The following is a 13,854-nucleotide window of genomic DNA, read 5'->3' as shown; positions in this document are numbered from 1 at the left end:
TAAAAATTACCTCACTAATGTGAGCATTTACTTGCAATGAAGTGCGTCGAGTCTGACACGACTGCATTGCCACAGTCTGTGGAAACTTGGCTTCAAAGACGCACCCCATCACTTACATCCTGATTATGTAACATATTAAAGGATGATTTTGCACCCACTCTGAGCGTCTCTTTGCATACCCCATGGTGAGTACGAGGTACTGTTAGCGATTTGGACAGCAGAACTTTCCTGAAAAGTTAACTTTTCTATCTGATGAAGAAAATGCTTAGTGTGATAATTTCACTTTGAAATGCTTAGCGAGTGAATCTGCTGTCAAAGTGCTTAGCGAGTGAATTTTTGCTGCTTAATGTAAATATTTCAGTAATGTTCCTAGCAGGATATTATGGGACTCTGTCTCTACTTTTTTGTGTGTGTCTGATTATGAGCACAACCCTGTTTCATTTAGGAAACTAATTTCTTCATGCTTTCATTTCTGACATAAGCACATACACTGTAAAATGTAATATTGTGTTTAATTAAAAATATTAAATAGGCTGAACTCAATTTTTATCAATTTGTTATTAGAACTCAATTTAAATAAGTTACCAGTACTTTTTATGCAAAAATGCTGATAAACTCGATTAATTTGAGCTGTCCTAACTTAGAAAAACTAAGTAAGCTGGAAGTTTTGCTTCTCAGGGCGGAAGGATGAAAGATGTGTTTTGAAAATGCCACGTGACTGCCGTTCTCCTCCCTCCCGGATCAGTCCGCATGTTCATGGCGCCAGCATTTGTTATGGAATATATTGAGCAAACCTGGAGATATTATTGTTGTCATTGCTGTGGATCTTTACTGACTTGGTGAGTAAATGTTTACTCTTATTCAAACTGATTTTGTGGCTTCTCTTAGTTTAGCACCTGGTTTATAATCTTGCTAGCTAGTTAGTGTTAGCCTAGCGTTGCTGCTGCCGCTGTGCTCATGTTACTTAAAAATTAACACCACAGCCTTAAAAACCTTACATAAAACTATGTCGGTGAATTTTTTTGTTGATTGTTTGAAATAAATAAGTGAGATAAGAGCCCAGACAAAATTCTTTGGGAGGTGCAGCCGTTAGGGGTGGGGTGGGTGTGGGGGGTGGATAACGGAGCTCTCCGAAAACGTGGAAGCACTTTTGCAAATATGTGATATTTTGATAAATTAAGTAGATATTTGAGCATTATACAGCTACATTGTCGCCTGAAAATATCTTAAAATGTTATTTTGTGACCCAGAAAGGGTAGTCTGGTGAAAAAGAGGATCGCATTTGTCGGCCACGGTTGTCGGAGCCTGTGCGCACTTGTAAGCGCGGCAATGGCGGAGGAGCGCCGCTGAAAAACGTATTACTTTTTCTGGGTCACAAAATAAACTTTTAAGATATTTTCAGGCAAGAATGTAGCTGTGTGAATTTCAAATATCTGCTCGATTTATCAAGACATCACATATTTGCAAAAATGCTCCGACGTTTTCGGAGACGTCTATTTTTTCATGCTTTGTGGCAGCTTTAGAACATCTGTGGCATCTATTAATGTCAAATCTAGCCTTTATTTAACAACATAAGCGAACTCTATGTTACAATGATTGCACAGCCATTAAGGATCAAATCAGTTTCTGAAATATGTTCTGTTTTTTCTCCCTCTGCTTGCTTCTTACTGTCTTTGAGGCTCGGGACCAGCACTCCTGTTGTTGGACAGAAAGACATCAACTCAGTGCTAAGTATTTTGGTTTTCCAATATATTAGCAACTGTCAGTGCCATTTATATTAATCAGGCTGAACTTTAATCATACTTTAGATCAGCCTGTCTTACTTATTGTTTTGTTTGTGCTTTGGTTTGGGGAAGTTGTTTCTTTACTGATCTTTTCCTGTCTTCTGTTATTAGACTTGAGATATGACTGCACTGTGCTGTTGCTGTGACTCCAGTTAATTCTACAAGACATGCTGTGTAAGTAAACAAACAATAACAGTTTGGTCTGCATTTCTTGAAAGATCACATCCCCCAAACTTAGTTTAGAGAGTCTACACTGTATATAGTGAAGTCTGCAAGTTTTCTAACAGCAAAATTTGTTTTGTGCCCAAAATCATTTTGCACATCATTAGAATGAAAGTTATTGCCCATGTTTGCATAGCCCTTTTTAAAATTATTCTTTCATGACAATATTGTGTGTTGCGTGGTGGTCACGGCTATCCAGACTGACAATTTGGGACATTGAATGTCACCTCTCCGGCGGGGAGGGAGCCTGAGATTGTCTAAATTGGAGTCTGTTTTATACCAAATGCAGAAAAAATGTTTTAAGAAAGCAATTAAGTTCATGTTCCAAAAAATATGATTGTTTGCTTGCAGGACACCAGGAGAGATGAGTCCCCCGTCACAGATGGTGTGGTCAGTGAAGATGGTCGCCTGCAGGTTCAAGCTCATTGCATCTCCAACCCACATCCACTGCGACTGTACTTAAGGGAAGTTAAAGACTTTCTTCTGCACCTACATTTGGATCACCTCGATCCATGACAGTCATTCAGGCAGTAATGCCTGGACTGGAAACAAGCCATCCTTAAAATATTACAACATTCCAGCTCCTGTGTTGGAATGAAAAACGAATGTGTTGTTTAAATTAGAGACTGCACTTGTGACAGAACAATAAATATTTTATGTTGATTATATAAATAATGTAAGTACAAAACAAACTTGTGGTAGGCCTAAACTTATTTTCAGAATAATTACATCTAAGACTTTGTTTCGTTGTAAGATTATAACAGTGATGGCAATATCATTTTTATTCAGCAGAACAGTGTCCAGTATGTTGGCTGTTGTACTTTGTTGTGTTTGAAAATAAAAGTTGTGCTCATTTTAACATCATTACAAAAGTGTTGTTAATTATTTTTAATGATATTCATGGTACCACAAATTGTTTTTTCATTTAGTTGAACTTGAAATGTTTGTCAGTAGGTAAAAAATTAGTATTGTCAGAAAGTCAGAAATATCAAGTTATTCTTAATACTGCAGACTTGCAATGTATAAGTTGTCCTAACAGTCATCCTAAGTAAGCTTTACTTAGTTTTTTTGAGGCAACGAGTTTCCATAATTTTTTTGAGTTCTGGGAACTAACACGGCTGTGTACATTTTGAGTAGGGTGTACTCAAAATGAGTAAGTTGCCCTAACTTGGTCATCTTACGTAAACTTGATCCAATTTTTTTGAGTTCTGGGAACAAATGAGCTTGTACAGAATACTCAAAATAAATACGTTGTCCTAACTTAGTCATTTTTAGCTAAGCTTTACTCAATTTTTTTGAGGCAACGAGTTTCCATAATTTTTTTGAGTTCTGGGAACTAATTAGATTTTACAGTGTATCTGAATAATCTGTGTGTTAAGGATAAAGCCCAGGTTTATTCTCAGGGCAAGCCCCCACTGTGCCAAAGCCAGGTAATATGGTAAATGACAAAGGTAGGAATTGGCAGAAATACCTGCCTACTAAATAAACTATAGGTCACAAGAAATCTGGGTATTTTTATGATTATGACTTTAAACAAGGCAAAACGATGCGAAAAGAAGACATTATCGTAGGCTTTGTTTAGCACATTTGGAGGCATTTTTCTGATAAGATGCTCTATGGGAATGATAAAAGCATCTTTCGTCTCTATGATCTTTGTTGATAAGTGGTTTCTGGAGTGTTCTGTTTTGTTTCTTTACAGTTTCCTACGTGCGAAGGACACGGCAGCACCAGTGGCGGTGTAGCGAGGTCACCTTTCACTGTGCCAACCAGGCACTCTGCGAGGAGTGGGTCCAAGTTACAAATGAGCAGCTATCACTACTCAGTATGTGTCATCTGATGTTCTGTAAAAGATATGGGTTTGTACTTTGTACTTGGTGTACTGACCCGACGCACCATGAAAGTTGCATTGTAGCCAAGTGCACGCGGTCATTAAGGTCCACTCTTACAGGAGACGGTGTATTGTGATTCCTAGCTTTATGAAGATTGGCACGGTGGTTAGCACTGTTGCCTCACAGCAAGAAGGTCCTGAGTTAAATTTCACCATCAGGGGTCTTTCTGTGTGGAGTTCTGCTCCCCATGTTTGAGTAGGTTCTCTCCAGGTACTCCAGCTTCCTCATATAGTCCAAAGACATGCAGTTAGTTATGATAGGTTAGCTGGAAACTCCCTATAGGTATGAGTGCGAATGGTTGTCTGTCTGTAAGTGTTAGCCTGCGACAGACTGGCGACCTTACCAGAGTGTACCCTGCCTCCCGCCCTAAGACAGCTGGGATGGACTCCAGTCCCCCATGCCCCCCAGAAAAGGATAAGCTGAGGAGAATGGATGGATGATTAGAAGATGCTGTGCTGCACTGCATTGTCCACGGAGTGAAATTTGTGTTGGTCGCTAATATATAAATTAAAAAAATGTGTCAAACAGTGACTCTGCTGATGCAAACTAAGAACAAAACCACTGTATTAGGCTGGTTGGTAAAATGAAGAACAAGTTTACTCATAGCTCGACTGAAAGGGAAGTGCTCCATGCTGAATTTAATATTTTTGAATTTTAATTCAGAAATATTAAATAAAAAAATAAAAATAATTAGGATAGCTCATGGGCAGACCTACAATAAAAGGGAATGGCATATACAGTATATAACTAAAAACGACTATAGCAGCACATCATCCATCAACATGTTTATAAAATAATTAGCTTGCTAAATGTAATGTTTTTTTGTGTACTAACAAATTACACTGTGATAAAAAGTTATTAGACTATTATTCAAGCATATTGAGTTTGCATTTTATTTTTCACCTGAGTGCAAAATGCTCTCTTACGCTCTGGGTTTAATAAGCATCACATGATTAGGTTGTACAGGATTTAGTGTTTAACTAACGTGCTGAAATAAGAGTGGAAGGTGGGTTTAAGCCATTTAAAATGGTCCTCTTAGTCCCATTTCGCTTGGCAGGATGAATCAATTCAAGGTAATTAACCGCATTAATTTTGAAGAAGTCCCTGCATCTTCAGTAGTATTAGTCACACACCTTTACATCGCCCATTTACAATCCATTTATGTAATTTAATGGAACTTTTGTCTTATTGCCAAACAATATGGCACCCTATATTTCTTTGTACGCATTTAACACTTGATCCAAATCCATTCATTTTCACTTTGAGCATCCCATGTATCTTAGTTTGTTGTCCTAAATGCACTCCTCCACAACAGCCATAAACAAGCCATTTAGTATTCTCCATCGCAGCTCTTTGTAGGTTTATCACCGAATGATGCAGTGCCTCTGAATTGCTTCGCACTCCTCCTACAGTCAGTAGACACACCATTTATTTCTTGAGCGGCATGTTTTGGGGACCAGTCAGGTTGACTGAGCATTTTGAGAAAGGTCTCTGGTTAATGAAAACTTCATCAAGCTGTTGTCAGCTGGACGTTTGTTTCCAAAAAAAGAAAGAAGAAGAAAAAAAAAAAGGTTAACTCTACACATTTTAAAAGATGATCTCATGCCCCTCCCTCTTTTTGCAGCCAATCGACCAAAGAGCCTTCTGGTGTACATCAATCCATTCGGTGGAAAGCGTCGTGGGAAACGTATTTACGAGCAGAAGGTGGCTCCAATGTTTCGCCTTGCCGGCATTGCGACCACTGTGATTGGTGGGTCCCTATCAGTAGCATTCCTCAACATTTAAATAAAAAATGAGTCTTGATGGTTGCCATATAGATCTCCACTGCCACTGTGGCCTCTCGTGGGGACTGGAGAGGCTTGCAAGGATATGATTTGGCTTATAGTGCCATTAATCATGCCACCACCTTAATGGAAGCTGTGATAGTTGATAAGCTCGGGTATCCAAACACATCTATTATTCAATAAGTGTTTGCTACAGCTACACATAGTCTGGGGTATTGATGGTCCATCAGAGGGACCGCTATTCACCTTGGGCTTCCTACAGCTGCTGTAGGTTACAGGATTGTGTGTGTGTGTTGATATTATATGCCTGGTAAACAGATTTACTGTTGAAATATTGTTTTTGTTTTTATAGGCTTATTTTGCTGGCTAGTATACAGTAGCTGAATTAGGTTGAGGGGCTTTTTTTTGGGGGGGGGGTTGCCAGCACACTTATGCCTCTTCTGACCATTAATCTGCTCGATAGGTTCCAGTGAATGTTTCAAAAGTCAAGTACTTTCCTTGTCTTGTATTTCAAAATGCCTGTAATAGAGTGCTTGTTCTACCAGTCAAGCCACAAAGTGCCTAGTTATTTTGTCAGTATATTCCCTTTCATTGAATGCCTACTAATGCTTGCCATTTGATTTGTTTCCATAGTTACAGAGCGTGCCAATCATGCCGAAGACCACTTGAAAACAGAGGCCAATCTAGATAAATATGACGGGTAGGTACTTAAGCTAGGTAGCTCATGCTTTTAGGCTTTGAAAACTGGTTCTTCACCGTGACATGAACTTGACTCTTGTTTGTTTGCTCCTGCTTTAATAAAGCTACTGAGAAACTCGGCCATAGTTTGTATTAACCTCCGTTATATTGCAGTCTGTGTTGTGACAGATTACGGATACAAAGTTCTTTGTGTTTCTCATATTTAACAACGTGAAAATATTCTGATCATCTTAATCACTAATCTGCTTTGTCAGGACATTTCTTAAATCTCATGCGTGGTCTCTCTGTGCCACAAGTAATAAATGCTTACAAAGAAAATTTATTGGTTTATAATTTAAAAAAAAAGAAGAAGATTAAACTGAGTAGATGTTTGATGTAAGTGCTCTAAAAGCACTCCAGTGTAAGATTAAGGGTTTGTAGCCATGTTAACTCTTTGAGATATAAAGCTTTAAAACACACCAGTCTGGTGGTTTATATTGGTAGCTGTTGATGCTGTTTCTTTTGTAGAATGGGGGTTGTTACGTTGCCTGCATATCTATTGTTGTTGGGAAAGTTCAGTTTAGTTTGGTGTTATGGTAAGACTTGAAATTGTAGGGGAATGTTCAAAAGGTTTGGTGCTGTTTTATCATAGCGTGACAGGAAATGCTAAAAATGAAAGGTTCTTTCCTTTCGTGTTTTCAATACTGGCCTGTTTCAAGGTTATTCTAGATAACTAAAATTAAACTAAAAACTAAATATAAGTGTGAAAAAACACTTTGCAAAGAAAAAGGACACATCCAGCCTGAACAGACCTTGATTTAGGTTTAAGATGTTATTAGTTGGCATGTCGTATAGACAAGTAATTTGAAGTAAAGAGAGCACACAATCTGATTTCAGTTAACTTAAATGAAAATGGGCTACACTTACTTGAGACATATCCATTAATTCAAAACTCTACCGTGGTAATGATCCATAACTCTTTTAATGTTCAAAGCTTGGGTCATACACTGGTAGGTAGGGTCTAAAAACTCCAGCAAGCCAATCTTAAAGGTTGCTTTTAAACAGTGAGGCGGGGAACAAAGGGGAGGATGGCTGTATATATGCTAGGTGGCTAATTAGCTGGTAGGAAAAGTATCTGGCTAAAATATTCACAGGAAAATGGGAACAAAGGAAGGAGGTGGAACAAGCATCATTAAAAGCAGGTGATTCATTTCAAAATAAAAGTGATTAAATGGATGTGTATGGTCACAAGATGAACATTCATCATGTGGGCACCAACCTCTTGTCTGATCCAATTTCACAGTCATGAAAGTTGAGCTTTTTTGCAAGTGGAGTAACACATTTTCTACAATTACTGACAAGCCTCAGCATCTGTGACCAATGGAAATTTTTCTCTAAGAAAAACCTGCAATTTTATTAGCAGCACTATTAAATATGAAGGGGAAATGGAGCTGCAAATCATCTGGATACAAATTTGACCCGAAGATAACTTATAGATGGAGAATAATAAAGGACCCGTGACTAATCCCTGGGACACTCTACAGGATTAAAGGAGCACATGCTGTGTATAAAACAATACTCATGATCCAGTGTCTATGTTGTCTATGATGTTAACGTAAAATGAAGTGGTCAAAAGTCACAATGAAGCAATATCACTGGGAAGTTTTACTGGAATTTCAACATTTTCTATAGTTTTTGTTTTTTTAATATATATTTGTCTGTTTCTATATCTAAATCTTGACAATAAATGAAGGTTTTCAGCTCAAACTGTACATGAAGCTGCTCAGGTCTGTGATCCAAAGGTGGCATTCAATGGTAAAATACAGTTTATCATGGATTAAAAAGGGTCTCCTACTTTCCAGCTGAGTTCCCCGTTGTTTCCAGCTCCTATTCATCAGCTATTCATTCTCCCAGAGAAGGGTTAGAGTCCATTATGGTTTTACTCTGCAGCTCATATGATTTATAGATCCATTTCTGTAAATTTTGAGCTGTTATGCCTGATGGCACAGTGTGATATTCTTATTTACTGGGCTTGCACAGTTGGGTCTCCTTGTCAGTGATGTTTTTGTCAAAGTTGTCCAGCTGTGTAGCTATTTTCCCTCTAGCATGTGTGTTTCGTTTCAAGCGCATGTATATGTAACACAAGTCATTACGTGACATCCAGTCGATCTTCCCGGATGACCAGGAATCTGTGTATTACAAGGATCATGACAAAAACACTTACTGAATTGTTGATTTCATTTTTCTGCCAAGGGTGGTGTGTGTTGGTGGAGATGGGATGTTCAGTGAAGTCCTTCACGGGCTGGTTGCCAGGACGCAAAATAACCACGGTGTTGACCAGAACCAACCGGACGCTGAATTGGTGCCATGTTCTTTACGGATAGGAATCATTCCTGCAGGTGAGCTTTGGGAATCATGTCATCATGAAAAATGCGTGGGAAATCTGCTCTATATGTATTGTACAGACAGAGTGGCATCAGTCTCTTCAGTCTCTTATTTTTCACAAAATAAATATTTGAAATGAAATTAGACTTTTCCAGTGAAGTTTATGTAATAAAAAAAAGTTAAACTTTAATTTAAAAAATATTGACAGAAGACATTTTTACTAACTCGTCACAAACTTATGCTCCATTGAAGTTTGAGTTACATTTTGATAAAATAATGTCACCTTTATTATTTAGAAATGTATTAAAATCAGTGGAGCAGTGGTTAGCACTGTCACCTCACGGCAAGAATTCTGGGATAGAATCCACTGACTGTGGCCTCTGATATGTGACTTCTTCCCACAGTCCAAAGACATGCATGTTGGGTCAACTGGTGATTCAAACTGGTTATAGGTAGCCAACTTTTTGTATGTTTTAGTACTAGCAACCTATTCAGGATGTGTCCTGCCTCTGCCCCACCATTGCTAAGATGGGCTCGATCCACTCTGTAACCCTGGATTGAATAAGATGTTTTTAAAAAGAACGGATGGATGTCACTTTCTAGTCTGTTTTTTTGGGGGGGGTTTTCTTCTGTTTACGTTCTTTCTTTTTGATGGAAAAACTACAAAATCACAGGTAAACACCAACTTCTGAAGTCAAGGTCTTCTTTTTAAAACCTGCAACTTTACAATCCTTGCAGCACAAACCTTTGTAGAACATAACGCCCCGAGACATTATGATTAGCCTACACAAGTTTTATTTTTTGTTCTCAAATGAAAAATCCATGTTTTTTTTTTTTTTTTATGTTCTGTCTACACATGACATAACCCACAGCTGAATGAACTGAGGTCACACTTGGTTTTTCTCTGCTGTCAGAAATCAATTGTGACTCTTTCAGGTCCTGCAGTCTCAAATAACTGAGTTACAGCAAGTTGGATGATGGATGGTTATGATTTTTTTTTTTTAAATAAAATTGGACTGAAGTGGTCCTACAGTTAAAAGAAAAGTCTTAAATGCATTAAAATCGCACCAGAACATGATTTAGAGTCTAATTTCGATAACTTCACACTCTCTGATCCCAGGTTTCTGAGTTACAAGCAATGATCTCTATGGCAACAGGGTAGGGGCTCCCATCAGGGGCCTGCAGAGGGTCAATCAGTCCAAGTGCCATAAATGGAAACATGCTGAGTGACATTTTGAAATCTTTAATTTTCATGAGGATAGAGATACAGTGCAAGACCAATATGAGGCTATCCTGTGCGCAGCTTGATGTTAATAACATAGGTTTTTAAAAAGCAGCTGGGCACACAGTAAGTGATTTTAGCCCAGTTACAAGCACAATTTGGACTTCTGTCATTTTACACAAGCAGATAAATTAAAATTTTAGGTGTGTAATGGCCACTTTTTTCTAAAATTTCTTGTATATATTGAATGAATGTCTGTCACTGGCTGAGATAACACAATGGTGTTGGGACCTGTGGCTACCTGGTGAAAGCATTTGTTTACATGTTTGTACCATTACTGAGTGGGTAGTTGACCTGTGGGCTAAAGTTAAAAGGAATTGGTTGTAAAGTTGTTTGTGGAATTATCACTGAATTTTCAATCAAATGTTCTTTTTTAACATATCTGCTGCACAGTTTTTTGTTTGTTTGTTTTTGTTTCATTTTGTTATGAAGAAAACATGCAATGCATCATACCCGTTGCTACACATACATGTTTTGCATACTGAGTATCACCTTCCTACCCACTCATCCTGTAGATAGTGCTGCACATTTTATTGCACTACTTCTATCGATGTTTCTTTTTTCTTTTCTTTTCTTTTTTTTTGCTAGCAGATGGAATTCACAAGGTCATTCAATACAAAGTCATTGCAGAGCTATAAACTGCTTTTCCTCTGGTGTGGGTGAAACTCAGCTGTACTCTGTTTCCATGCCTGAATTAATTTATTAATGTGGTCATATGTAACACCCTATATGCACAGGAAAGGTAGTCTCCTAACACCAGTGAAGATGCTGTATAGATTGCAGCATTGAGCCATGGCTTTCTAATACTTCCTCTAGAGTCGAACATTAGATTTTTGGGGAGTAAACAAAAAGTTATCATAAAATCCAATAAAAGGAACAGACTTGATTGCAGTGGTGCAGGGTGACTTATACAGAAAAGCAAACAGAGATGATGAATATCCAAAAAGAATAATAGATCTTAAATATAGCGTTTCATGATTTGGTTCTGCCTCTCTTTTATTCTTTTATTTATGCTGCACACTGCATAGAAATTTTGAGCTTTCTGCATGCCTTCCTGGTTGAAGAATTTAAAAATATTATTACTGTTATACTTAAATATTTACCATTAGCTGACAAGGATGACTGAAGAAGAAATTTATTAAAACCATTCCTTTAGTAATAGTAGCTATACCACACACCTTAGTACACATAAAACTGTAAAGTACTGAACATAACCACTGTTATACTGCAGAAAAATGTTCCCCATGACTGTTATATGGATTTTATTATTGCTGCAGATGTGTAAGGTTAAGTTCAGCGTAATGCTTTACATACTGTTTAATGGTAGTAATGCATTATATTCTATAAAAAGTGTTTGTAGTGGCTTCTTGTGAGGACCTCATATCTCTAATAAGAATCAGAATACTTTAATAATCCCCAAGGAAATTATGTGTAATAAGTTCAGAAAAACACAACTTCTGTTAAAGTATATTGAAATATATAAATAACAAAACAGCATGGGTGACATGGTTAACTGTCAGTATCTACTGAAGGATTCAAAATATTAATGAAAAATTAGTTAAACAGCTGGTTAAACTTCACTTAATTGTCGTTCAGTCAACCAAGTGATTTCAGAGTTACTAAATCTAAAAGTGTACTTGAAGCCTGCAGCTGGTCAACCTGCCTATTGATAAAAAAAGTTTTCACTCTAAATCCTCTACATCAAACATGTCAGTGGTTAATGAGAGGAAACTTGTTTGTTACTATAATAAATGCATAGATCATAACTGATCTCAGCCCGGGGGGACCAGAGACGAGCGGTTTGTCTTGCTAGTCTCAGATAATTCTCCCATCACAGACTAGAGGTTTATCCTTAATGTGCAACAGAACAACCAGAAAAAGTTGCTGGTCTCTCAGCCTGCTCAGCTCCAGCCCTTTAACACCAGGTAATGGACACACCCATGAAATGTGTATATAATACAGATTCAAGTGAAATCGGAATTAATCCTGCTTCCAGAGACAAAAGCCCAACAACATGGCAGTAATTTAAACAGTGGATGCAAAAGGGCAAACTTATGAGACAGAACACATAGAAGAATAGAGATTGAATTTACTTGAGTTTTAACTGATGACTATTTATAGATTTCACTGGACAAGCAGTCTTTCCCTTGCTTGCCCTGATGGGACACTGCTGCTTTATTGTGCTAACTGTAGTATGAACTGAGTAACTACAGTTGGGTTTCACCATCTATCTCAACTAAACACTTAATTTGTTCATTTAGTTTTCTTTGCTACTGGAAACATTTTCAGGTAACACAAATTAGACAATTTTGATTAAAAAACAAATATTTTAAATCAAAGGTCTGCTTTTTTTTTGTTTGAGGCTGTTTTTAAGATACTGCCAGTGCAGCCATGAATATATTCATGTACTGAGGATTGAAACAGCTAAAATATCCTTTTTGGAGCAGCTCTTAAAAGCATCTAGCGTCCATTGTTTTCCCAGAGATAAAGATGATCTAACTGCTGAGATGATTTTACTGGCAAGACAGTTTTAGGGGAAACACAGATAAAAAATGGAGCATCTCCACTGAGGATTTGCCTTGTGACAGTTTATGCTCTCTCCTCAGAATATGCCAGCAAGCTATTGTGGTTGAGCAACTTAAGGGGAATAAAACATTGAAGATCTGAGCACTAAACATCATTGAAGATCTGTGTGCAGCAGTTATATTCATTCAAAGTCAGCTGGCTTTTACGGAGTAGCTTTAGCAGACTGAAATGGCACATGTCATCTTTTTTTATGCTCAGCAAAATAGCAGGCAGTGCAGAGCTGTCAGGAGCAATCGGAAAGTGTTTCGGATGTGATTATGAAGCTCGGAGGGGAAGAAGCAAAGGCCAGATAAGTGATATTCATAGAAAGTCAGAAAAAGCGAGAGAGGGAGCTCATCTTCATACTCATCTGTGTGTCCGCTACTGAATGACAGGCCTGATCTTCCCTGTCACGCTTCTGTGAGCCAGCTCAAAACATCACTGGTTAGATTTCACTCTCCTCTCTTTGCTCTCTTGCTCGCGCTCTCTGTCTTTCATCAGTGGCAGTAGGTCTATATTACCACTTGAGGATGATCAAAGTAGGGCAGATAGGTCTGAAATTACACCATGTGGTGCAGAAAGAGAGATACTGGCTGATTACCTCTCAAGTTGAAAGATTTAATGTCAAACTCAACATTTCTCACAAAGCGGGGATGCCTCTTATCCCTCATTTGTTGCTTGAAGAGAGCTGATGATAGTCTGGAGCCTGGAGCTATCCGATTAGTTAACTTTATGACTACGATGTCTCCTTGCTTCCGTCTAGTGAAATTATTCAACTAAATTTCCTTCACTTGGTCAAAGATTTGAGAGACGTGACCCTGCTTATGATGTGTAAGGACTGATTTAATTTATGAGAGTATGTTTTACACACACTATCAGCATCTTGGAAAACTTAAGTGCCAACAGTGTCTGCTAAGCTGCTACACAGTCTCTTCTGATTAGCTGGAAGGCGTTCATGACAGAGTACCCATCACATATCCTAAGTGTATATTGCAAGCTTTAGATTTACTGAGAGTTGAAGACATAGGAAGTGGAGCAGACACATGATATTTTCCTATCTTAAGCAATGGAGGAAGACATGGATTTAAAAGGAAAAAGGCCTTTCAATATGTACCTGTGAATACATGGTGACAGTTACTAAGATGCATCAAACAGCCAAACCAATGCTGGCACATTTTAAAAAAACAAAGCAGAAAGAATAAGATGTGCTTTTTTCATCATTAAATGTAAGCATAATTAGCAGGAATGGGATCTTTCACTTATTA

At 37.9% G+C, this 13,854-nt stretch overlaps 1 protein-coding gene across 1 annotated transcript in view; it reads left to right on the top strand.

Moving 5' to 3' along the window:
• Positions 1–13,854, top strand: part of cerk (ceramide kinase) — a 47,158-nt gene that overhangs the window by 17,084 nt on the left and 16,220 nt on the right. Inside the window, exons 3-6 of the mRNA XM_063501331.1 lie at positions 3,706–3,828; positions 5,520–5,645; positions 6,313–6,379; positions 8,611–8,756. Coding sequence (XP_063357401.1) covers positions 3,706–3,828; positions 5,520–5,645; positions 6,313–6,379; positions 8,611–8,756 — 462 coding nt within the window. The remainder of the gene's footprint in view (positions 1–3,705; positions 3,829–5,519; positions 5,646–6,312; positions 6,380–8,610; positions 8,757–13,854) is intronic.

Source organism: Pelmatolapia mariae, linkage group LG17 (genome assembly GCF_036321145.2).
Source record: "Pelmatolapia mariae isolate MD_Pm_ZW linkage group LG17, Pm_UMD_F_2, whole genome shotgun sequence".
NCBI lineage: Eukaryota > Metazoa > Chordata > Actinopteri > Cichliformes > Cichlidae > Pelmatolapia > Pelmatolapia mariae.
This window is presented reverse-complemented; position numbering and strand designations above follow the sequence as displayed.